The 27,437-nt window shown below is 41.3% G+C and overlaps 1 protein-coding gene and 1 pseudogene across 2 annotated transcripts in view; both read right to left on the reverse strand.

Moving 5' to 3' along the window:
* Positions 1-26,158, reverse strand: part of PDCD1LG2 (programmed cell death 1 ligand 2) — a gene marked incomplete at its 3' end in the record, with an annotated part of 38,080 nt that extends 11,922 nt beyond the window's left edge. Inside the window, exons 1-3 of the mRNA XM_081103129.1 lie at positions 25,803-26,158; positions 12,403-12,560; positions 3,848-4,147 (exon numbers count right to left, since the gene is read on the reverse strand). Coding sequence (XP_080959255.1) covers positions 3,848-4,147; positions 12,403-12,457 — 355 coding nt within the window. The 5' untranslated portion in view covers positions 12,458-12,560; positions 25,803-26,158. The remainder of the gene's footprint in view (positions 1-3,847; positions 4,148-12,402; positions 12,561-25,802) is intronic.
* Positions 347-1,970, reverse strand: LOC308527974 (S-phase kinase-associated protein 1-like; annotated as a pseudogene). Its single transcript has one exon. The product of its transcript is annotated as an S-phase kinase-associated protein 1-like (transcript).
* Positions 26,159-27,437: the final 1,279 nt, after the last annotated feature.

Consider the following 27,437-nt stretch of genomic DNA (forward strand, 5'->3'; position numbering starts at 1 on the left):
TCAGAGATCCCTGATCAGGATAAAATACTCTTAGGTGATAATGGTCAACTTTTTTTTTCCCTTGCATTTCTCCGAAAAGAATTGTGATGCAGTGTGCACCCTCTCACATGTTAAGTTGATTCTTAAAGTTTTTAGTGTTTCTAGATTGGAAAAATATATGACATTTAGCAGTTTGGAAACATTTATATTTTTAATAAAACAATTATCTCACTCTTACATATGTACCTAATGTCATCTAGATATGGAAGAAAGTTTTTTATAGACACTGCCATCTGTTGAAAAGTGCATACAAAATTTTTCTCTAATGGTCAGAGCTTTACTTTGTTTCTTTTTATTCTTTGAACCTTCATTTCCATTCCACGTTTCTATAGGATTTTATCCTAATGCATCATATTTAAAGGTCTTTTATTGATTATTCCATGTTTCTTTGCAACCAAACGTGACATGTGGCTATTAAAATTAAATATTTTTTCTTGTGACCGTAAGGCTTCAAGTGTTCAAAGCTTTCTTCTGCATTGAAACCTAATTTCCATTATTATTAGCACATGTGAAATCAAAACATAAAAATATAAATATTGATAGTTATTAAACATAAATTTTTATTGGAAATGTATCTTTTATGGGATGAATGGGGCTTTCTTCCTGATTTGTTCATGAATCAGAGGATCCATATGATTTATGGTTGAAATGAGACAAGATTCAACATCAATTCTATTTCTATCTGTCATTTTTTTAATAACTATAAGGACTAAGGAATCTTGCCCATAAAAATAAGTTGGTGGGGATGGAAGTAAGGCATTTCATTCTTTGAAAGCCTTATGTTTATATGGCAACAATTACTTCATCTTTTATTATCAGGTGCTCATCTATTAGGGCCTCCTTCAATTTTGTTGAAAACAAAGAACTCGATATCTCATCTGCAATAGATTTGTTGGTCATTATAGTTTGGTAAGTTACTAATATTTCTAATTACTCTTTTGTTTAGGGTTATGGAAGTTTTTCTTCTTGTTGTTGTTGTTTTATAGAGAACCCACAATTCAGTTTTATTCAGAGCAAAGAAAAAAGATACTTTTGATCAGGGGTCCTCAAACTTTTTAAACAGGGGGCCAGTTCACTGTCCCTCAGACCATTGGGAGGGCCGGACTATAGTTTAAAAAAAAAACTATGAACAAATTCCTATGCACACTGCACATATCTTATTTTGAAGTAAAAAAACAAAACAGGAACAAATACAATATTTGTATTTGCATGTTGCCCGCGGGCCGTAGTTTGAGAACCCCTGCTTTTGATCATACTGGAAAAAACTCAGCCATAGGTTTGGAATCTGTACAACAAATTGTCACATGCAATGAGGACAAAATTCTGCTAATACAATTGATTTGCTGCTGCATTTGTCTTCTGTTTGCCTAATATTAACCATTATAAATAGAGCAGGGCAACTAGTATTTGAAACAATCCTTACAGCGTCAGACACAACTTTTCACTCTCTTCACACCACTGGTTCTCTTTGCGTACCTGGGCTTCCTCTTCTTCAGTAAAGTCATTTTTGAGATTGAAGGTCTTGCGAATCTCTTCAGGGGTTTTCCCCTTGATCATTTTGGCAACAGTCTTGTGTGTAACATCAAGCAAACCTTTGATGTCTAAATAGTTTGCAGCCAGAATAAGTTTAAATAGTGTTCCTTGGTCAACTTTGAGCAATTCTTGGTCCCAAACAGGGATATCATCTGTTCGCTTTTCTTTGTTCTCATCGTCCTCAGGAGGAGGAGGGTCATCCTTGTGGTGGCTGCACCAGGGAATGACCTTTTTAATATTGCTGCATTAACATTTGGTAGAGGAACTGGGTCATCATCGCCTTCAGCATCCATTCCCAAATCTTCTAACATGGTCTTGATAGTCACAGATTGTTTGGCAATTTCAACATCAGCTTCAAATATCTCTCCATCAGAACTCTGCAATTTAATTGCAGGCATGGCGCTCGGGCTCAAGGAGAGAGCGGGTTGGAGGCTGACGAGAGCAGGACGGTATCAGCAGAATCAAAAGAAAAAAGTGGAGAACAAGGCCACGTACCGGGTTATGGAGGTTTTTACACTGTGGGGCAATGCACTGTATTCATGATGGGTGACAGGTGGGCTTTTCTGAAGTGGAAGAAAGCAATACTAAAAGAGGAAGTGTTCTAGGGGAACCCCAAGAGCCTTGCCTGGAAGGCACATTCTCAGGCACACTCAGTTTGGGGAAAGAGTACTTGGGGAAGATGAAAATTGAGAAACTCATTTCCTAAAACTGCCTGTGCCTATGCACTCCTTAGATAAAGTCTTTGTGATCCCCATATACCCTAGTTTGGAGACTTTTAACAAGTTAAGAAATTAATTAGTTGTTTAAGTAATTAATTAATATTTAAGAAATAAATCTGCTCCACACCTGAGCCATCCCTGGTCTACGTGAGGAAGCAAGCAGAGTGCCTTCCCAAGAATAAAAAGTAGCCCTGAGCCACAGAGAAAAAGTGGGATGTTTGGCCCCTAATTGCCCCCAAATCCTAGATGCTTTACAGCATTCAAATAGAGATCAACAAACGTGGGGGCCATTAGGGGATCATGAAATGTACAGTCTTCTCTCTTCCTGTTAATTGAACTCAGACTAACTTCAGTGTTCTGGAAGTTCCTCCCAGTTTAAGTCTGGATGTAGAAAATGCAATAAAGATAGAAGGCAGGCCCTAGCTGGTTTGGTTCGGTGGATAGAGCATTGGCCAGTGGAGTGAAGGGTCCCAGGTTCAATTCTGATCAAGGGCACATGCTTGGGTTGTGGGCTTGATCCCCAGTGGGGGGCGTGCAGGAGGCAGCCGATCGATGGTTCTCTCTCATCATTGATACTTCTCTCTCTCTCTCCCTTCCTCTGTGAAGATCTCTCCAGATTTAGGTTCTTGAATCCTGCTGTAGTGGAAAGAGCCCTGAACACGGAGGAATGGGGACAGCTATTTTTTTAAACTTTCATTTTATTTTATTTTTAAAATTAATTTTAGAAAGAGAGAAAGAGGCACAGAAAAAGAGAGAGAGAGAGAGAGAGAGAGAGAGAGAGAGAGAGAGAGAGGGAGAGAGAGAGAGAGAGAAACATCAATCTGTTATTCTACCCACTCATGCATTCACTGGTTGTCTTCTGCATGTGCCCCTACTCGGGGACCGACCTGCAGCCTTGGTGCATCTCTGATGCATCGGGTCAATGCTCCAGCCAATGGCGTTACCCTGGGCTCCCTCAGGCCACCCACTTCACTTCTGTGAATTTCTGCTTCATCAGCAATTAATGAGGCTTGGACTAGAGTAGTACCCTTCAAACCTTTTAGACTGACCCAGAGTGAGGCAACAGACACAACATACAACCTCTGATGTATTTTATTCTATTCATTTTGTTCACTCATTTTATTGGGGGAAAACATCTACCTGATTACTACTCACTAAACTGATATTTTAATTCATAAATAGATGGCAAACCCTGGTTTAAATAACTCTGGACTGGGGGGAATAAGCTGTTCTCAAAGAGTAGCTTAATAATCAAGTAATGTTGTTCCTCAAACAAACTGTGAATTAGGCACAGCCAACCTTTGGCTCCTCCCCACCTTTCAAGGACTCATGTCCTGGTTTCCTCTAGCCCCATTTATTCCTACAACTCCTGCTCCTATTACCCTTACCTCAGTAGCCTGTACTCAGATGTAAAAAGTTATTTCTGAACCGGTACTTTTCCTTTCTTTGAGATAGCTCTGTCTCCTTAGAACCATCCTCCCAGCTTTAGCTCGAGCTCTCTTTAGGTCCTTGTTGGAAAGATGTTTCCACAGATTCCAGGCCTCGAAACTACTCACCTTTGACTTTTAGAGTCAGGTACTTGTAGTCCCAGGAGCTCCTATAGATGATCACGCAGCGGTACTTCCCCGCATCGCTCAGCTGGACTCGGGGGAAGTGGAATAAGGCCTTCCCCAGGGGCAGCTGCTCCTTCAGCAAAGTGGTGCTGTTCGAGGATATATTGTTTCCCAACTTTTGCAAACTGGCTTGTAGATATTCAACATCCAGGTCATCGTCAGAGTAAAAGTCACACTCCAGGGTCACGTTGCTGCCGTGTTCCGCTGTGTACAGTTCCTTAGGGATCACCACTCTGAATAAAGCTACACAGAAAACAAGATGTTCTCCCATTGTCTGCATTGACATTTCAGTTCTGTGCAGAGTGGAAGCCAAAGAGACCCAGGCCACCCCGCTTTTCTAGGGAATATCCATCATTACCTGGGCATTGCTTGGGCTCATTTCTGTCCCTTCCCCATCCAGTCTGGGCAAGAGTGGAATTCTCTACACACTGTTCTGAGGTAGTTCTTTCCTTTCAACACTCCCCACCTGTACACCTGATGGCCCTCCTACCACCTATTATCCAGGCTCATCTTTTTCCATGTGAACCAAATTACAACATTCCCTGAAACAACGTGACTTACCTTTCACCAGTGATGATAATTACAACTATCACAACTGTCACGTGTTGAGTTCTTACTGCGTGTTAAGCCTCTGCTAACTCATTTATCAAAATGCATTAACCACCTTCAATGAGCCAGGTTCAGGAATTTACACTAGAACTTTCCTCATAGCACTTTCTTCTTTTATTTTATTACACATGAAAAAATAGGAAACAGGGAAGAAAAATGGGGCTTGCAAGGAAGATTAGTTGCTGAGTCTGATATATAACAAGAATTAGAGGACTCTGGGTGCGACTTATTTAACAAATGTATTTATCACACTATGCTTTCTCTTCATGAGAGGAACGCCTGTAACTTCCTCTGGAACTCCCCATAGCACACAGCAGAACTCCCCTCTTGACCGTCTGGGCCTTTGACAAAAACACACTTTCTGCTTGCTTCCCCACTCTGCCTCGTACAGGGGTGTGTGTGTACCAGGGCTGTAGGCATAAAGCATGCTAACTCTCAGACAGGTGATGTTTTTCAGCTAATGTTCACAAGAGAAAAGAGCAATTAGCAAACATGAATCATGTATATGAGTACCTCAGAATAACTAGGAAATTAATGGTTATTTGGGAAGGCTTTTATTTTTTTTTAATTTTTATTTTTTTATATATTTTATTGATTTTTTACAGAGAGGAAGGGAGAGAGATAGAGAGTTAGAAACATCGATGAGAGAGAAACATTGATCAGCTGCCTCCTGCACATCTCCTACTGGAGATATGCCCGCAACCCAGGTACATGCCCTTGACCGGAATCGAACCTGGGACCTTTCAGTCCGCAGGCCGACGCTCTATCCACTGAGCCAAACCGGTTTCGGCTGGGAAGGCTTTTAAAGCATACTAATGCTCTGGCCCCACTTAGAATCCTTTAAAATTAAATTCTAATTCTTTTGTGAGGCTAGCATCAATTTTTTTTTATTTCCCTAATATTTAAATAACATTGAGAACCACTGGTTAGACAAATAAAACACTTGCAAACATCTTTTATCTTCCTGCCATTGAAAGTGTTGTCCTCAGTTTCACCTGGGAGCTAGTTAAGAATGCAGAATGTCAGGGCCTGCCCCAGACCTACAGGAGCAGAACCTGCATCTTAGTATTAATAGTGTGATTGATTGATGGTGTGCACATTAACATTTGAGAAGCTGAGTTAAAACTCTGGTCTGCATTGAGACTTTTAATGGGAAGTAGAGTAATAGTTAATATTTATTAAATAAAATGAGCCAGACACTGGGCTACCTTTACATCATCATCTCATTTGATGTTCCCTAAATCCTGCAAGGTAGGAGTTACTACCCCCATTTTACAGTTGGGGAAACTGAGGCTTAAAGAAGTGATACACTAGCCCAAGGTCATGGAGTCGGAATTCAAATTTATGTCTCTTGAAAACCTATACCCCTAACAAGTTTACAGATATGACTATATATCCACTGGCATGTATATACTACATCCATGAGTGAGACAGATTTTTTTTATCTTTGTACTAAGGAAAATACATTTGTTTTCTATTTTATATGCCTTGTGGCTATTAAATTAAGCTTCAGCCTAGCATTGCACTCCTGAAGTTATCAGACAAAGGAGAAAATTGGAAAATTTCCATGACTACAAAATTAAGCAGACTAAACAGGTTTTCGCCATTATTTGGGGCCCGTGACTAAGTTAAAGGGTAAAGGACTTGGCCAGGGCATGAAAAATTCACACATGCAGGTTCTTTAGGCAAATTAAAGCAGTTGCCTTGACTAATGCTGGAGCCTTTGAAAAATTTTATATAATATACACATACTTTAATAATATATTGATCCACTGAATCTACATTTTAACAAAAGATAAAAATCTATATAATCCAGTTCAACATGCATACAATTAGGGTGCACTTATAGTGCTGGCGTCTTTTTGAAAGTTCTTGAGGTAACTTTACATTTTATTTGCAATCAGGAATCAATGGGAGCCAGCACCTGTCACATCTCCAGTAAACACAAAATAAATCATTTGCATTGCCTCCCAAGATAGCTTCCTCTTTAAGCTAATTTTATACTTTTTTTTCTCTTTGACAACAGAACCATAGACTTGTTCCTACTTCCTATCTAATGTGCTTATAAGTTGGGGGGCTGCTTTAGAAAAGCCACAGTTTTTAGAAAACTCTAGTTTCTGGTTCAAGATAGAAGCCTGCTCTGGGCAGCTGACTCATGCACTCCTCTGTATAGGAACTCTGCATGGAGACAGCTTAGAAATCCATCCCCCAACCTGATTCTTCTGTGTTGTATGCCTCAGGGCGCAACAGAAGTAGTTTTGGAGAATGAAGATAGAATAAGTGGAGTGACCCAGGGTGTAAGCCCTGCCCCAGAGTGACACATCAAGCATCACCATGGTCATGTGCCCCCCCCCCCCCCGTTTTATCTATCTTTGGAAGAGGAAGAAAGAAACATCAATGAAAAGAGTAAAATTTAGGTTACTTTTTCCTCCAACTCATGACAAAAGACAAAAGTAAATATCTTTCTTAAATGTATTATAAGATGAATTACAAGATATTGTTAGGTTTTGAAATAAAACTATAAGAAACTAGAAGCCCAGCCGGTGTTGCTCAGTGGTTGGGCATCAACCATGAACTATGATGACATGGTTCAATTCCTGATCAGGGTGCATGCCTGGGTTTCAGGCTTGATTCCCAGTGCGGGGCATGCAGGAGGCAGCTGATCAAGAATTCTCCCATCATTGATGTTTCTGTCTCTCTCTCTCTCTCCCCTTTCCTCTCTGAAATCAATAAAAACATATTTAAACAAAACCAAAAACCCTTAACAATAAGAAAATAAACAATCCAATTAAAATTGTTCAAATAATTTGAATACACACTTCACCAAACAAGATATATGAATGGCCATAGGCATGTGAAAATATGCTTATCATCACTAGATATTAGGGAAATGCAAATTAAAACCAAATGAGATATTTCCACACACCTTTTAGACTGCTTAAAAAAAGAAAATGACAATGTCAATACCAAGTGTTGACAAGGATGTGGAACAATTGGAACGCTCATATTTTGCTGTTGGGAATGCAAAAATGGTATAGACACTATGGAAATGTTTAGCGGTTTCTTAAAAAGTAAATATATATTTAGCATATGACCCAGCAATCCCACTCCCAGATATTTATTTACCAAGTGAAACGAAAACCTATGTTCCCATAAACACTTATATACAAATGTTTATAGCAGCTTTACTTATGTTGCCAAAAATAGGAAACCCAAAAGTCCCTCAACTGAGGAATGAATAAACAAAATGTGGTACATACATACAGTTAAAGATACTCAACAACAAAAAGGAATGAACTATTGATACATACAACAATATGGATGAATCTCAAATGCATTATGCTAAGTGAAGGAAGCTCAACAAAAAAAGTGTTTAATGAATGGTCCCATTTATATGACATTCTGGAAAAGTTAAAACTATAGGACAGAGCAGAGTGAGTGTCTGGTCTTAAGAGTTGGGGGAGGCCTGGCCAGTGTGGCTCAGTGGTTGAACGTCAACCTATGAACCAGGAGATCATGGTTTGATTCCTGGTCAGGGCACATGCCTGGGTTGAGGGCTTGATCCCCAGTAGGGGCATGCAGGAGGCGCCGGTCAATTATTCTCTCTCATCAACTAAATGTCTTTCTCTCTCTCCCTTCCTCTCTGAAATCAATAAAAATATATTTTTTAAAAAGTGTTAGGGGGGATTTTTGTTTGTTTGACAAGAGTGACAGAACTGTTCTAAATCTTGACTGGTGGTGATTTTGACTATTCATTTGTCAAAACTCATAGATGTTTTTATAAAAAAGTAAATTTTACCATATATCAATTTAAAAATGAATATTTTAAAAATACAATGAAAATGTTTTCCACTAATTTTTATTTCAAACTTTAAACTCTTTTATAGATAATACAGTAGAACATCCTCAGAGCACACAAGTAAGAAAAGAGTTCATGATTAGTGGTTTACTTGAATTATACTGAGAATTAATTTTCATCACAATCTTTAGGAGATACACATTTCTTTAAGCATTAATCCAGAAAAAAGAAGGAAAATAACTAATGTCCATCAATAGTGGACTATTTAAATAAATAACAGCATGTCCAATAAAATATATAGAGCCCCTTAAAAATGAGAGATGTCTATATTTGCTGATATGAAAACTATAAAGGGCATGTTTGCCAATTGCTTACTAAAATTTCTTTGAATGATTTTTAGTAACTTATTTTATGGAGAAATAAAAAGGACAGATAGGATGGCACTCCAGGGAATGTTCTGGGAGGAGGTCATGTTGAGGTGGAGCAGGTGAAGAGTTTCTGGGAAGCTAGCACGGTTCTATTTCTAACCTGGGTGGTCGCATCAGTGTTTACATTTGTTTTATATGGTTTTCTGTATGTATGGTATAAAGGTTTAAATGCAAAAATAATTTAAGATATTGAATTCAGTAAAATATATACTTACCAGTGCTTACTAAAACCCAAGAACTAGAATATTACTAATAACATATATCTACTGCCTCCACCAAAGGTAATCACCTTTTTATACATTGTGTTTATCATTCTCTTGCTTATTTTTTTTAGTTTAATCTTAAATATATGTATGCCTAAGCAATATTTTGTTTGTAAAAAGGACACTGTGGTGATGTCATCTTCTGTTTTCTTTGTTTTTCCTCAATATTATGCTGCTAAAATTCTTAGATGTAGTTGCATGTTTTTGTAATTAATTTACCTGTATGGCACATAATACTCCATTCTGCTAATATACCGTAATTTATGCATTCTCCCGTTGATGGGCATTAGGTGTCTTTTTATTGACTAACAATACTGTTATAAGTATTATTTTTAAAGTTTCAAAGTAGAAATTTAAACAGACAGGGTATTACAAAATTATATTGATCCAATTCATTATTTTCCATTTCAGTGAGAGTGCAGGTCTAGGAATGCACAGGGTAATGAGGGCAGTGAGGTCATCCATCGGACCTCCCTGATAGCCAGGGCTCTCTGGGCATTGAATGCCATGGCCTGGCTGCTCTTACGTGCTTTTAAAGGATTCTTATATTTTAATAATTATATTTTAATTATACAACTAATCCTCTTGTAGATTTATTTTATTATACAAGTAAATGCAAACAATAACAGCAACCTGGTAAACATACTAAATAAAATTTCCCTTTTACCCTCATCCCGGACCTCATCTGCTTGCCAGAAGTAATCTAATCAGTCCTCAGTGTGTGTGTGTGTGTGTGTGTGTTCCCTTTCTTTCTCAGGTAGCCTCTATGAGAAACTCTTTAATTAAGGGAGACATGAAATGTCAAAACTTAAAACAAAACCTGAGGAGTAAGCATTCTAATTTAGGCAGGTATTTAATGTTTGATTGAACTAATATTATCTGCATAAATATAGAGTGGAAAGCAGAGTAGAATTCCAAGTTTCTATAAAAAGCAAGATACAATATGTGCATAGCTTCCTCTTGGTTAATTCATAAACATAATTCAACATACATATTTTTTGGTTTTGTGAATGTCCAGAGTAAATGTTTAATATGTGCCCATAATCAAACTTAATTCCAAAAACCCAATCCTGAGTGGGTGGTTTAGGGATTGTCTGTCATACTTGCTCACCATCATTGTAGCTCAGTAAGGCAGAAAGAACAGTAGCTTTGTAGGAAGCTTGCCCACGCCACCTAATTACTATGTAATGTTTGGCAAATTAAATAATTTTTCTGAGTCCCAGTTTCCTCATCTACCAAATGGTTATTATTAATGTCCTCAGTAAATATACATTCTCTTCCCTATGCCCTATTAGTATCCCTAATAGTTAGAATCTACTTTCATTTCCTTATGCTACTTATCTTAGAAAGAAAGGTACTACCATGGGAGAAAGATTCAGTAAGGGATACAAAATGATACCACTTGTTATCCTAGCTCACTGTTTTCTTAAGAGAAAATTTAAAACAATAACAAACAAAAACACACATACAAAAAGGTCTCAATGTTTCTAAGCTGCAAACCTGCAGACATTGCACAATTCCCAAGGTTTCTCCTGGAGTGCCCAGTCCTCTCAGGGGATGGGGAATAGCAGCTTCAGAACCTTCTTTTGACCTTTGGTTTTCTTATCACTTTACCAGAGGCCCGGTGCATAAATTCATGCACCAGTGGGGTCCCTCAGCTGGCCTGCAAGATCGGGCCAAAACTGGATCTCCAACATCCCCTGAGGTGTCCTGAATTGCAAGAGGGTGCAGGCCAGGCTGAGGGACCCCACCAGTGCATGATAGGGGTTGGGGAGGGACGTGGGAGGTTGGCCAGCTGAGGAGAGACCGTGGGAGGACTCCAGGGCATGTTTAGCCCATCTCGCTCAGTCCTGGTCAGCCAGACCCCAGCAGCAAGCTAACCTACCAGTCAGAGTGTCTGCTCCCTAGTGGTCAGTGCACATGATATGAGCAGTTGAGTGGCCTTAGCATATCATTAGCATATTACACTTTGATTGGTTGAATGGACAACCAGACACTTAGCATATTAGGCTTTTATTATAAAGGTTGGAAATTTAAAGTTCTATGGTAGCAAGGAGGCATCTTTGCCTTTTACATGTCTCTTAGATCGGAGGGTGCCTTAGAAAGGAAACAGGAAATGTTTCTTTAGCTGGCACTATAGGGCAGGGCTGGAGTAAGCAGCATATTGGGGTGCTCTCCAAGGATGGCCCCTAACAAACCAGGCTGTCCAGCCCAAGGGAGGAGGAGGAACGTGACTGGGTAAAGAGCAGCTTGGGATCACCTGGAAGGTAGGGAAAAGCTCTTCAAAAGGTTATCAGTGCCAAAGAAGCCCTTCTTTCTCAATCAAAGGCAGAATGTTGGGGGACTTCCCAAGCACTGGGGCTGCTATCATTGAGGGCCTAATTTCCTGCACCCACTTCTGTCTCCCTCTCTTACCTCTTGGTGTTCACCCAAAGTAACACACTCATGATCCTCACTGCACACACAAAGGGTCTTGACTTTCCTAGGAGAGCCACAAACTCTGAAACTGCTTTTTGCCTTCAACCATGAAAAGTCCTTAGATGGGAAAAAACCTGTGAGCACCCACACCTGCTGGTAGAACTCCTTTCTTCAATATCCAAAGGCATCACATTAAGGTTCATTATTCATTTAAACATTAGGAAAACTCTGATTTTCCAATTCAAGTAATCCACAATTAGCGTTTGAATGAACAATGCTACTGTTGCTTTTTAAAAGAGGAACTGAAATAAATATTCAATAATCAGCAGAATGTCTGCAAGAGACTCTTTAGAGTAGAGGTTCTCAACCTGTGGGTCGTGAGCCTTTTGGGGGTCGAAAGACCCTTTCACAGGGGTCGCCTAAGACCATCGGAAAACACATATATAATTACATATTGTTTACAGTAGCAAAATTACAGTTATGAAGTAGCAACGAAAATAATTTTATGGTTGGGGGTCAGCACAACATGAGGAACTGTATCAAAGGGTCGCGGCATTAGGAAGGTTGAGAACCACTGCTTTAGAGTAAGAGAGTTCTTTAGGTGTCCCCCTGACCTTTGTCTCCTCACTCTACCTGTCAGAAGAGAAGAGGACAGCTGCCTGGCACCTCACCTTTCAGGACAAACAAACAATGCCCTCTTGTATCAGTGCCGAGGTGCATGGTCTGAGAGGTCCTGTCTTCTTGTCACCACCTTCATTGGAGAGTGGGACTAGATGAACCAATATTCTCAGTCCCTGTTTTTGTCAGACAGGAACATGGGCATGCACAAGCCACCATTCTTTTGCTGTGCTTGTAACAGCCAGTAATCACTCTTCCCCTCAAAGAAAGCCTTTAGCCTGAGGACCACATTGTCATGGTTGGCTTCAGCTAGGGGCCATCACCTGCTCCTCTTTCTCAGGCCCCTCCCTTTGTCTGTCTTACCTCTTGTCTGATGAAGCTGTACTCCCAGGCTCAAAATTAGCAGGAGGAGGAACATGTTCTCTACCGGATCTGAAACAGACAACTGAAAGTCTCAGGCCCTTCTGAAGTTTTGCTTTCTGTAGTTTTGCTGGTCTCATGACTTGATGATTTGTTCACTCCTGAAAACAAGGAAATGACTTGTAAACAAATGTGTGGTTTTTTAAAAATATTTTTATTGATTTTAGGGAGAGAGGAGGAAGAGAGAAAGATCAATGTGAGAGGAAAACATGGACTGGCTGCCTCCTGCAAGCCCCCCACCACAGGGGATTGAGCTGCAACCTAGCACATGCCCTGACCAAAAATCAAACCAACAATCCCTGGGTGCACTGGATGATGTTCAACCAACTGAGCCACATCGGCCAGGACTCATAAACAAATCTTTTTTTAAAAAAAAAAATACATTTCCTACTTCTAGGAATATATCCCAAGAAACCAGAAACATCAATTAGAAAGGATATATGCACCCATATGTTCATAGCAGCACAGTTCACCATAGCTAAGATCTGGAAACAGCCTAAGTGCCCATCAGTAGATGAATGGATTAGAAAACTGTGGTACATCTACACAATGGAATATTATGCTGCTGTAAAAAAGAAGGAACTCTTACCATTTGCAACGGCATGGATGGAACTGGAGAGCATTATGCTAAGTGAAATAAGCCAGTCAATGAAGGAAAAATACCACATGATCTCAGTCATTCATGGATAATAGAGACCATTATAAACTTTTGAACAATAATAGATACAGAGGCAGAGCTGCCTCAAACAGATTGTCAAACTGCAACGGGAAGGCCGGGGAGGGTTGGGGGGCAGGAGGGAGGGGGGTAAGAGATCAATCGAAGGACTTGTATGCATGCATATAAGCATAACCAATGGACATAAGACACTGGGGGGTAGGGGAGGCCAGGGGATTATCAAGGGCAGGGGGAAAAAAAGATACATATGTAATACCCTTTGTAATACTTTAAGCAATTAAAAAAAAATTCAAAATAAATAAAAAAAAAACCCAAAACATTAAAAAAATAAAAAATACATTTTATTGATTTTTTACAGAGAGGAAGGAAGAGGTATAGAAAGTTAGAAACATCGATGAGAGAGAAACATCGATCAGCTAGCTGCCTCCTGCACACCCTCTACTGGGGATGTGCCCACAGCCAAGGTACATGCCCTTGACCGGAATTGAACCTGGGACCCTTGAATCTGCAGGCCAATGCTCTATCCACTGAGCCAAACCAGTTAGGGCTCATAAACAAATCTTTAAGTGGGCCATGGCAGAGTGAAGCTGGGAAGGGAAGTTATGGGCCTCGGAGAGAGGGAAGATAGGGTAAGAGGAAGCGAGGGCCTCTTTATCAATCCAAATTAGAAGCTCTTCCTCCTTTTCTAACAGACTTTTCTGAATATGAAGCAATCCTCTGACTTACCCACACTGGTGGTTATCTCTTTGTCTCTCCCACAGAGCTTTCCATACTTTCAGGAGTAGGCCCTTGAAAACCAAATCTTGCTTGTCAAATAAATAATCCAGCTGGGCCAGAACTCTGGGTGTCAGGCACTCCGTTTAGTGCTCAGGAGCACAGAACTAGATTCTCAATAAATATCTGACAGCTGACTGAGCAGGAGAAGTAGACAAGCTCTTTTGAGTGCTGTGAATGAGTTTGCCCACACTTGGGTGATCTCTTTTTAAGAGGTTTAGACAGGGAAAGCAGAGAACTGGCTATGTTGTGTCCCAACCTTTGTCCTGTTTCACCTCTTACACTTCTACCTTTGCTCAAGGTTTTTTCCTCATCCAAGGACTTTTCATGGTTGAAGGCAAAAAGGGACAGTATACGTGACTGTCAGCTAGTTTGGCCTCCAAGAGGCTGTCAACATTGTATTAGCCATGGAACCATTTCTTCAGGGGAAATAAGTTAGAGCCATACATGTAAATCAGGTTAGAAGCAGAGCTGCTCTGAGTACAATGGAGAAGGCCAGTGGAGGATTTGGATCAGAATGACATGATCTCATTTACACTTTTAAAAGAGGACTCAGCTTTGGTATAGATCAAGCACGTCAAACTCAAAGGCTAACAAGGGTTTAAGTTTATATGGGTCACAAAAAAACAAAGCTTCAATTTTCATAGAAATGGGTTTATTTTGATAGAGACATGCTGACTACAAAGGGCTGAAATAAATGAGTAATTGTTAACTGCCGGGGTCCAACCCCAGTGGGTCCAGGGGTCCCCAAAGGTGTGGACGGAGTCGGCGAAGAAGGAAGGACACAGAGACAGCGTTCAGTTGATCAGCAGCCTAGCCAGGATCTCCAGCCAAGTTCTGGTCTCGATCTCCAGAGAGGTTCTGCTTAGGATCTCCAGCCAGGTTCTGTGTCCATGTTCTCTTGCTAGGTTCTCCAGCCGGGTTCTGTAGCTATGTTCCCTCACTAGGTTCTCCAGCCAGGTTCTGTCCAGGTTCTCCAGCCAGGTTCTGTCCAGGTTCTCCAGCCAGGTTCAGTCACCAGGTTCTAGTCAGGTTCTCTTGCCAATTTCTGTAGTCAGGTTCAGTTCAGGATCTTTTGCCATGTTCTCTCGCTAGGTTCTGTCTCTAGGTTCTGAGGCCAGTTTCTGTCCAGGATCTTTTGCCATGTTCTCTCCAGCGAAGTTCTTCTGTCTCTAGAGAACGTTCTGTGTAGGTTCTGTGCCAATTTCTGTCTCTCTCCGTTCTGTCTTCTTCTAAGTTCTGACTTGTTACATCTGTATTTATACCACTTGATTCCAATCCTATCAATCTCTATTCCAAAGGTTAGGGCATTTCTTATCTCCATTCCAGGGAGTAAAAGATTATGTAGCTTAAGCATGATTGTTCGTAGTTAAAGTGATTAATTACCCGCCTGGCACTTAGTTAAGAGGCTTTATTCCCTCCCTAACTTCAGGGGAAAATCCCTACCTGGGGAAACAACCTTTCTCAGAGACCTTGGTTAAAACACATAGTGCCAAGAAGGTGAGCAAACATATTAAGAACAGTATGCCATATATGCCAGGTCCCTTGAAACAGCAAGCATGTACCGGCTGCCAGCAGTTAACATAAAATAATAGAACATTTTAACAAAAATTAATATTTTTTCTTGAACATTAACTAACCAGACACTGAATAACTGCACAAATTAATAAGCATAACATAAATAAACCTATTTTTCTTGTTCTCTGAAAGCAAAATATTTCCTGTTGCGCACACCAAACATTCTGTCCAAGACTAATGACATGGCGCCCTGACCGGTTTGGCTCAGTGGATAGAGCGTCAGCCTGGGGACTGAAGGGTCCCGGGTTCGATTTTGGCCAAGGGCATGTACCTTGGTTGCAGGCACATCCCTGGTAGGGGGTGTGTAGGAGGAGGCAGCTGATCAATGTTTCTCTCTCATCCATGTTTCTAACTCTCTGTCCCTCTCCTTTCCTCTCTGTAAAAAATCAATAAAATATATATATATATTTTTAAAAAGACTAATGATGTGGCAGTTGGCTGCTAAAATATTCGCTGCTAGTATTAGTGGAGAGAAATGGTGCGCGGACGCGTAAGGGAAATGAATGCAACATGACTATTGTAATCTGTCATTAGTGAATGTTGTAGTTCATTATTAATAATTATGTATAACAGAATATTGTAAAGATTAAGTTAGGAGATTTTTATTAAAACATTTCTTACATACCATTATATTGGCTGGGCTGCAAAAATGTTCCTTGTGGGCTGCATGTGGCCTGTGGGCTCTGAGTTTGACATGCTTGGTGTAGATAATAGACTATTGTTGGGCAGGAGACTGGGCGGGGTGATCAGTGCGGAATATTTTTGCAGAAGTGATGATAGTTTGGATTAGAGTTGTGGGGTCAGTAGAGGTGAGAAGTGGTTCTTGTTGAAAGTTTAATATATATACATATATTTAATTTGTCCTTTAAATTTATTAAAAATTTTCAACATCTTTATTGAAGTATAATTAACATATAATAGAGAATTATATGTGTAAGTGTGTTTATATGTTTGTGTCTGCATATCTATAATAATAAAAGCATAATATGCTAATTGCCAGGGCTGTGAGGGAAGCACAGGTCCCAGGTGCCAGAGGGAAGCCGGTGCTGGCAGCCACGGGAAGGAAGGCCTACTCTTGCATGAATTTCATGCATCGGGCCTCTAGTATATATTTGTTCACATGTATATATATATAAAACATAGATGATTCAGTGGTACAATTCAGTGGTTTTTAGTATATTCACAGAATTGTGTAACCTATACCACTATCTAATTTTAGATTATTTTTATCATCCCAAAAAGGAACCCCATACCCATTAGAAGAAACTCCCAAATTCCCCTTCTCTTTCCCTCCAGCCCTTGGCAACCACTAACATACTTTCTGTCTCTACAAATTTGCTTATTCTGAATATTTCATATAAATGTAATCATATAATATGTGGCTTTTTATGTCTATCTTCTTTCACCAGGCATATTTTCAAGATTCGTTTATGTTGTAGCACATATCAGTACTTCATTCCTTTTTATATCTGAACTAGAGGCCCGGTGCACAAAAATTTGTGCACTTGGGGGGAAGTGGGGGGGGCCCTCAGCCTGGCCTGTGCCCTCTCGCAGTCTGGGACCCCTCGGGAGATAACTCCCTGCTGGCTTAGGCCTGCTCCCGGGTGGCAGAGGGCAGGCCCAATCCCTAGGTGCAGCCCCTGGTCGGGCTCAGAGCAGGGCCGATTGGGGAGTTGGGGCGCCGCCCCCTGTCATGCACACAGCAGGGCAGATTGGGAGGTTGCGATGCCACCCCCAGTCACGCTCAGGGTAGGGCCGATTGGGGCGTTGGGGCACCGCCCCCTGTCACGCACGGAGCAGGGCCCATCAGGGGGTTGAGGAGCTCCCCCCGTCACTCAGAGAGTAGGGCCTATAGGGGAGTTGGGGCACTGCCCCCTGTCACACACAGAGCAGGGCGGATCAGGGGGTTGGGGTGCCGCCCTCTATCACTCACAGAGCAGGGCCGATCAGGGGGTTGGGATGCCACCACTCTCACACTCAGGGCAGGGCCGATGGGGAGGTTATGGCTCTACCCTGTCACACACAGAGCAGGGCCCTTGGGGGGGGCGGGGTTGGGGCGCTGCACCCTGTCACACACAGAGCCGCAGGGCGATTAGAGGTTGGGGAGCTCCCCCGTATTAGGCACAGAGCAGGGCTGATCAGGAGGTTGTGGCCCCACCCCCTGTCACACACAGAGCCGCAGGGCGATCAGGGGGTTTGGGTGCTGCCCCCTGTCACGCTGATCCCGGTGCCGGGAGGCCTCTCGGATCCGCTGATCCTGGTGCTGGGAGGCATATTACCCTTTTACTATATAGGAGAGAGGCCTGGTACATGGGTGGGGCTGGCTGGTTTGCCCTGAAAGGTGTTCTGGATCAGGGTGGGGGTCCCCACTGGGGTGCCTGGCCAGCCTGGGTGAGGGGATGATGGCTGTTTGCAGCTGGTCACACACCCTTCAGGGTGGGGGTCCCCACTGGGGTGCCTGGCCAGTCTGGGTGAGGGGCTGAGGGCTGTTTTCAGGCTGGCGGGTGACGGAAGCTCCCAACTGCTCCTTTTTTTCTTTTTCTTTTTTTAATTCGGGGCCAGCTTTAGCTCTGAGGCTCCAGCTCTTAGGCCTCCGCTGCTGAAAGTAGGTAATTGAAACAATGTATAACTCCAGCTCTGACTCCAGCTCTGAGATCCCAGCTCACTGAAAGCTGGTTTCTGGGTTTTTTTTTTAGCTTCTATATTTGTTAAAATGTTTCAAACCGAAGGCTCAGAGGCCGGCAAGGCAGGTGGGGAACGTTGGAATCCTCCGTCACTGAAGCAAGCAAGCCTCATGTTAGTTTCAAGCTACCTGGCTGCCGGCTGCCATCTTGGCTGACAGTTAATTTGCCTATCTCCCTGATTAGCCAATGGGAAGGGTAGCGGTCGTATGCCAATTACCATGTTTCTCTTTTATTAGATTAGATAATATTCCACTGTATGACTATACCACCACATCTTGTTTATCCATTCATCAGTTGATGGACATTTGGGTTGTTTCCACTTGTTGGCTATTCTGAATAAGTCTATGAATATTTATATATAAGTTTTAGTGTAGACATGTTTTCAGTTCTCTTGGGTTTGTAGGAGTTGCTTGTTTAAATGGTAACTCTATGTTTAACTTTTTGAGAAATTGCCAAGTTGCTTATCAAATACATGGTTAACAAATATTTTCTCCCCGTCTGCAGATTATCTTTCAGCTTCTTGATAGGTTCTATGAAGCACAAATGTTCTAATTTAATTTAATAAAGCACAATTAATTTTGATGAAGTTGATTTATCTATTTTGTCTTTTATTACTTGCACTTTAGGTGTCATATATAAGAAACCACTGCCTAATCCAAGGTAAAAAAAAAAAAAAAAAAAAAAGATTTACATATTTACATGTATGTTTTCTCCTGAGAATTTTATCACTTTTCTTCTTATATTTAGGTCTTTGATGCATTGTGAGTTAATTTTTGTATGAGGCAAGGCTCCAGATTCGCTCTTTTGCATGTGGACATCCAATTGCCCCTGAACAATTTTGTTTAAAAGATTATTCTTTCTCAATTGATTGTCTTGGCACCCTAACCAAAATCCAGTGAACTATGGATGTATGGGTTTATTTTTGGACTCTCAAGTCTACTCCATTGAGCTATGTCTATTTTATGTCAGTACCAGAGACTTGATTACAGTAGTTCTGTGGTAGGTTTTGAGATCAGGAAATGTGAGTCCATCAACTTTGCTTTTTTTCAAGATTTTGCAGATGAGTGTGTGTGTGTGTGTGTGTGTGTGTGTGTGTGTGTGGCGGGGGCGTGGGGGGCTATTGTGGCTCTCTTGCATTTACATGTGAATTTTAAAATCTGCTTATTCACACACACACACACACACACACACACACACATCTGAAATTTTGATAGGAACTACACTGTTTCTGTATGTTTATTAGAAAATATAGCCATCTAATAAATAATATTGTCTTCCAATCCATGGACAACATACAATGTCTTTCCATTTGTCATCTATACTTTCAAAGAAGACCTGATGGGAATTTCTCACAGGTTTGACAAAAATAAAAAAATCTAGTAAAATTTCTAGGTTTAGGGCTTGAGTCACTAACCTAGGGCAAATGCAGGTGCTATTTATTAAAATGGAGAAGACAGGGAGAAGCAGATTAGGGAGCAGAAATCAAGATTAGAATATGTTTGGAATATGTTTGAAATATGTTTGGTTTGAGATGTCTCTTACACATCCAAGTGAAGATGTTTAGTAGGCAGTTGAGTAATAGGTGGTCTAGAGTTTGGGGGTAGAGATATAAATTTGGGAGTCATCAAAATATAAGTGTTACTTAAAGTCATGAGGATGCATGACTTCACCTAAAGGGTGATAGGAAGAAGAGAGTGTCTGAGGACTGAGACATGGGGCATTCCAACATTTATCTATCCTTGAGAGGGAGTCTACTAGCATAAGAGGGTTGAGAGTAGAAGTAAAAAGATAAATTAGCAATATCTTTTCCTTTCTGTATTCTAATGCTTTGACATTTGATGACTCTGGGGGTACTGCCCCTCCTAGAATTAATCAATGTCTCACAAAGAAGTTCATCTTTCAAATGCACACCAACCAACCCAGAACCCATACCTCCAACCACCTTTTTTTTTTTTCCCCTTGGTTCCCACACACTGTGCCACTACTTATCCGCCCTAATCACTCCAGGGCCAGGTACCAGAGGACAAAAGACAGACTCTATGCCTCAGAGCCTACTGAAATTATTCAAATTAGCCAGTTCTAAGCCTGCCTATCCCACCTTGCCCATTCCTTCCTGTGAAAACCACAATAAAGTCTCCTGCCCACATTTCCCCTTCTCCCTCTGCCCCCATATGACCCTGATGCTTTCCTGGGTAGCCCCATGTGGTATAACATGTTCCTTTCTCTTGGGAAAGAGGATACCATCTTTTTTTTCAATGACAGCCATTTCCTGATTTGTTGACCTCACCATAGCTAAGTAATGATAAAACCTGGAATTTAAAATATCGTGCTACAAGGAGGGAGCCCCAAACTCCAGAGTTGGGTTTAACAGTGTGGAGGTCATGGGTGGCCTGATCTGTGTGGTGCTGGTGGATCTGGTGTTGGTGAAAGTCTGTGTGGATTCACAAGAAAACAGCAGGTAAAGGTATGGAGACAACAGAATATAGGCCACTCTTCAGGAAAGAGTGATGAGGCAGTAGTTAGAAGGGAATACAATGTGAGGTCCACGGTAGACTGTGTCCTTGCTTTTATTTTAGGAAGGAGATAGTACAGCAGGGACAGAAACACAATCACAATTTCCACAGGGAGTCACAATTTCCATGCTCAAGGCACACCTTAGCTAGACCTGAAGATCACTTTCCTTATTGAAAATGCAAACATATCCACAAAACATATTATTTTAAGCTGCACCTGCAGGCCTGGGACTTATCCAGCATTCTTACTTCTAGAGAACAAATGGGTAGCACATAATATGTAGTTCTGGCAACAGAAAGGACTCCTGGCTCAACCACCACTGGGCTTAACTTCCCCTTCTTCCTTGCCCATCCAAGGGGGCTTTCCTTGCACACTGCCTGCTTGAGCTACTGTTAACTGAGAGGTGGACACTGTTGTAAAGGTACTTTCCAGCCAGCAGCCTTCTCTCTTGTAGGGATAATATGCCCCACATAATGGTTAAGAGCTCTGGTTCTAAAGTCAGGCACATCTGAGTTCAAATCTTGGTTCTAGACATTATTAGCCTCTAAGACCTTGGGCAGTTTATAAAAACTCTTTGTGCCCCATTTTCCTGTAATGCCAGTAAACACCCACTTCAAGTCAGAATCTTGGGTGTCCTCTTAAGCCTACTCATCTCTCATCTTATACCTTCCCACTGCTATTGTCTTAATCCAGCTCCTCGTCATTTCTCCTTACACCATAGCACAGCCTCCTCACTGTAATTTTGACCTTCCACTTTTGCTGCTCTCTGCTCCGTCTTCCACTTTGCAAGGTGGCAGACACAAACCTTGGCATCCTCCTCCATTCCTTTCTTCTCTCACTTGCATCCAATTCATTAACAAGTCTTATACCAGTAGGCCCTTCCTTCAAATGTATCTAGACTCTGGCTGTTTCCATATCAGCCGGATTCAGTATTATCTCTTGTGGTGATTACTGCTATAGCCAGACAGCTGGACTCTATGATTCTGACCTGGCCTTCCTATAGTTGATTCTTAACACAGCAGCCAGAAAAATTGTTTAAAAAATATACATCAGGTGACTCAAAACTTTTGATGGCTCAATATTTCACTGAGAGCAAAATTCTAAATCCTTCCAAAAGCCCAGGTAAGGGGACTGTTTCAAGCCTCCTGCTTCAGAGGATTCCACTGTGGCCATGCCTCTCCCTGCAGTGTGAGGTGTCTACAGGGCTGAGAGGAGTGATCTTGAGCCTCTCCCCATCACATTCTGGGTCCTTGAGATGCTGGAATTTCATGCCCAAAGGCTCTAAGCCCATGTCTAGGCCTGTGCAGTGTCTTCCCTAGATCCATCCCTCCAAAGATGAACCTTTCTGCCAGTGTGCATATCCCCATTAACCAGGCACTTCTTTTCAAGATTTTTCTGCTTGAAACTCCCTTCTGTAAAACTGCCAGAGCACCAGCCCTCTGGCATTCCCAATTCTCCTTATCGGTCTCTCTTTTCCAAAGCATTCATTACATCATATTATACCATATAATATACTTGTTTATTATATTATAGCCTACCATCTTTCATAAGAATATGATTTTTAAATCAAGGATCTTTGTCTGTTTTGCTTACTGCTATGACTTCAGCCCCTAGAACATTGTCTAGCAGTAAGTAAACACTCTGTCAATATTTGTTGAATACATTACCCCTTTACCTAGCAGGCAGAGCAATCTCCTGAATCCTGACTGGTGAACCCTGACCATGTCACTCCTGTGTGAAAGACTTCAATAGCTCCCATTATTTACAAGGTGCCGTTCTCCGTAGCGTGGCCTGCAAAACCTTCCCTGACCTGGCCCCTCTTGCCTGAGCCACAGAAAAATGCATGCACTTTCCATGACCAGGATCTCATAGGTGCTTTGAGAATTCTAATTTCTCATGTCTGATCTCATCTTATTTTTTTCTAATCTTATTTTTCCTCTATTTCAGTTTCTTCAGGTACTTAAAAATAGTATTGCAGCCCTGGACAGTTTAGCTCAGTGGATAAAATGTTGGGCTGCCGACCAAAGGGTCCCAGGTTCAATTTCAGTCAAGGGCACATACCTGGGTTGCAGGCTCCTCCTGAGCCCAGGGCCTTGGTTGGGGCGTGAGCAGGAGGCAACCAATCAATGTGTTTTCCTCACATCGATATTTCTCTCTGTCTTTCCCTTTCTCTAAAAAATCAATGGAAAAATATCCTCAGGTGAGGATTAAAAAAGAAAAAATAGTATTGCATCTTAAGTATCTCCTTAAATAGCCTTACATTCTTATGCATTTAACACAATGAATAAGCTTCTCTTAAATGTCTTAAGCTGTTCCTTCTGTCTCTATTGTACCTACTACTCAACTCTAGTGTTTACACTAGTGTAAGTCATTTCTGGTATGTTAAATGGGTGCACTTCTGTTTCCCTGCTAGAACAAGAACTCTTTGTACTTTATTAGGCTCTTAGAACTCTTTGCTAAACCTCTGGTAATTTAGGTACTTTGTTACTAGTAACACAAAACAATGTGGGGATTTCTATAAAAATTGTTGCCTAAATTCTGGCAGAACCAGTGGCCAGAAATGTTCTGCCAGCTGCATTCTTATCTAGGGAGGATCGACCTGGAGAAGAACCTTGATAAGACAATTGACATGACTACTGACAGAACAATTGATAAGTGATCAGCCACACAGGAAAGAAAGAGAAGCAAAAAGTTGACTATAGTTTTGAGGTTAAACTATTAAGACAATATGGATACCACTGAGAGAAAAAAAAGGAGATATAAGATCAAGAAAGAGGTGTTTCTGCCCTGCCAGCATGGCTCAATAGTTGAGCATCAACCTATGAACCAGGAGGTCATAGTTTTATTCCCAGTCAGGGCATATGCCGGGTTGTGGGCTCAATCCTCAGTGTGGAGTGTGCAGGAGGCAGCTTATCAATGATTCTCTCTCATCATTGATTCTCTCTCTGTCTGTCTGTCTCCCTTCCTCTCTGAAATCAATAAAAATATACTTAAACAAATAAAAAAAAAAGGAAAGCTGATTTTTAGAGAAATGGTAAGTTGGGTTTGAGTCATGAAGTAATGCAAGGCATTCAAGAAAAATGTAAGTGTAGAGTTTTTGACATAATTGAGGGCTAGAGATAAACATAAAGAAGTTATTTCAAATATGCAGATGTTAGTTGACATTGGGGAATGAATCAACTCTCTGTGGGGGAGAATATAGAAGGTGAGACTAGAAAAAAAAGGTCTGAACTCTGAGGAATGCCCCCAAATTTGGAGAATAGGAGTAGGAGACCAGAGAAGGCAGAGAAGAAATAGTCCTAAGAATAAGAGAAGCTCCCCCACCCCAGTGTTTCAGGCCCAAGGGAGGAAAATCCCAAGAAGATAATAGAGAAATCTGGAGAATAAGAACTGGGAATCAGCCCTTAGGTGTGGTAGAGACAGCTGGAAAGCATTGAGGTGGTTGGGCTGGATAATCTTTCAGAGTTCTTTATCTATCCTGAAATACAGTGAGCTTTTTTGAAGATTAGGGGAACACATATAACCCAAATAAATCCTGCTGCCCTGGCCATGTGGCTTGTTTGGTTGAGTGACATCCCAGACACCAAAAGGTTGCAGGTTTGATTCCCGGTTAGGGCATATACCCAGGTTGTGGGTTCCATCCCTGGGCAGGGTGTGTGCAGGAAGCAACCGATCAATGTTTCTCTCTCTCTCCCTCTTCCTTCCTTTCTCTCTAAAATAGATAAATAAATAAATAAGTCTTGCTGCAGTGGGTGTGACAATAGGAGGTAAGGGTGTAGTTGCCTCATCACATGGTAACCCAGTATTAAGCAATTAAGGCATTTGGTGTATTTGGACATTGCCATGTGGAATAAAAATGACACAACAATCTATGGATCTCTTCCAATGCATTGTAAAGCAAGTCAACTCTGAAACATGACCCATCTCTGAAGATGTTAGCATCATCTCCTTCTCAAATCAACCTCAAACTGCCACCTGTATATTATACAAATAACCCCCATCTGGTGATTCATCTGCCATTTCATCAAATCAATTCATTAAACAACTCAACAAGCACTCAGTGATCACCTGTTGTGCTAGGGGCACTTGGGATTCAGAGAACCTAAAGCTCTAATTTAATGGAAAGGCTCACAAACAGTAGGAAGAAGACACCTTGAAGCAGTAGACAAGGAAGATCCTGCTGACAGTAAGAGGTTAGTTAATGAAGATGAATAAACCAGTTATGAGTGGCAAAAGTGATATGGCTCACCATTCATAGAATCTTAGGATCTTAGAAACTTGGGAGGGAGCATTTGACTCCTGATGCAACCGTGTGATTACTGCTCACACTTAATATTCTTACTGTGCACTTTGTCAAATATATTGTCCATTATTCCCTTCCACCAGACCAGAGAATTTCAGGGTCAGAAGAGCTTATTAATAGGCAATTTCACTGAAACTTGACCTCCTCACTTCAATGCTCTCTTACATGAATCCACTGTCATTTCTACTACTAGGTGTACCCAGGTGGCGAGCAATAAATACTTTCAGTTTTCTTCCATTTTACTAATCTTTCATCATTTCACATAGTAAAATAAGCCTTTTAGTAGATCCCAGATCACATTTTTGTTAAAAAATGGTTGTCTGTAGTATAAGTTAATGTAATTACCGTTTTACTTTTGTTTTTAAACAGCTTCCTTTTAGAGCATAGCTTCTAAACACAGGCTAGCCAGGAATGTTCTCTCCCTGCCAAATGGATAACTCAAAACACATCAGACACAGGAAAACAAAATTTTAAGTTCCATTAACCCTTAAAAAATTCTAAGCTGAGATAATCTCAAGAATAGTTCAATTTTTTTCATTGCACGTTTATTTTGTACATAAAAATATCTCACCTCATAAAACTGCCCAACAATAATCATAAGCATAAGGACAAGCAAGAGAAATCCTACTATTGGGGGAGCAGGCGGAAATTAGCTTGTTTGTGTCCCTGAGCACAATGTCTGAGGCAGAATTTCTCCTGCCTCCGATGCTGTGGAGAGAAAGGCTGCCCACACTTACCCCACTGCGACAGCCTCATCATGTTCCACACCACCAACTCAAAGAACCAGAAAAATCTCACCCCCCTGGATACTCACATCAGGACTTGGCACTTGCTCCTCAGGCAAAGAAACAAAAAAACAATAAAAGTTGCTCTTTGCATCAGATTCCTTCATAGAAGCCAGCAAAACAAACAGCCAAAAGAAAACAAAACAAAAACCCCAGGTTGCTGCCTAGACCACTGCAACAACCAGTAGACCCAAGCCAGGACTCCTTCTAGCTGGTCCAGGGGCACAGGAAGATGGACAGTGAAAAGCCATCAGATAATGGAAGTATATTCCATTGAGAAAAGACGTCATTGCAATTCAGTTGTGATTCAAATCACTTCTTAGGAAGGACTGAAGCCCAGCCTACTGAGTTTTGGTTTTGCTTTCAGGATCACTTCTTCCTTGTAAGCAAATAACTGACTGGTATTTGGGAAAACTGGTTGCAAAGTTACTAGAAAAGAAGGGTGAGGAAAGAATGCTAGCATGTTCTAGCTGTGTGCCAGAAATTTTACACAAGTATCTTTAATAGTTTTTTGTGGCTGTATAACAAAAGACCATAAATTGGGTGGCTTAAAACAACAGACACTGCTCTCACAGCTCCCTCATTGTTCTCTCACAGGTCTGGAAGCTAGAAATCTGCAATCAAAGTATCACAGGGCCACGCTCCCTCTGAAGGCTCCATGAAGGAATGAGTCCTTGCCTCTTCCTGGCTCCCGATAGCTTTCTGTAAGCCTTGGCATCCCTTGGTTTGTGGCTGCTTCACTCCAATCTCTTCCTCCATCTTCACATGACCTTCCCTGTGTGTGTTTCTGAGTGTCCTCTCCTCTGCTTATAATTTATCTCACCTCGTAAAACTGCCTAACAATAATAATAAGCATAAGGACAAGCAAGAGAAATCCTACTATTGGGGGAGCAGGCAGAAATTAGCTTGTTTGTGTCCCTGAGCACAACGTCTGAGGCAGAATTTCTCCTGCCTCCGATGCTGTGGAGAGAAAGGCTGCCCACACTTACCCCACTGCGACAGCCTCATCAAGTTCCACACCACCAAGCCTTATAAGGACACTAACCACTAGATTAGTGCCCACCCTAATCCAGTATGACCTCATCTTCACTAATTACATCTGTAGATACCCTACTTCTAAATAAGGTCACCTTTTAAGGCTCCAGGTGAACATGAATTTGGAGGGAACACTATTCAACCCACTACAGGACTTCATTTAATTCTTGGAGGAACTCGTGGCCTAGATTCTGTTAGACCCATTTTACATATGCCTTTCCTCAGTTGCACAGACAGTCCCAGACTTGGTATTTACGCAGCCACTCCCAACTGTAGCTACCCCATTTGTTTCTTATTTGATGGATGGAGTCAAAAGAACAAGAAGGAGGAAAGGAGAACACTGCCTTTTCAGAAGAAAAACAATAGCCTTGCCAGTGCGGCTCAGTGGTTGAGCGTCAACCTATGAACCAGGAGGTCACAGTTTGATTCCCTATCAGGGCACCTGGCTGGGTTGCAGGCTTGATCCTCAGTAAGGGGCATGCAGGAGGCAGTTGATCAATGATTCTCTCTCATCATTGATGCTTCTATCTCTCTCTCCCTCTCCCTTCCTCTCTGAACTCAATAAGAAATATATTTTTTAAAAGTCTGAAATCAATAAAAAACTTTTTTTTAAAAAAAAATCTCTAAAA

Source organism: Myotis nattereri (assembly GCF_964212035.1).
Source record: "Myotis nattereri genome assembly, chromosome: 12".
NCBI classification, from domain to species: Eukaryota; Metazoa; Chordata; class Mammalia; order Chiroptera; family Vespertilionidae; genus Myotis; species Myotis nattereri.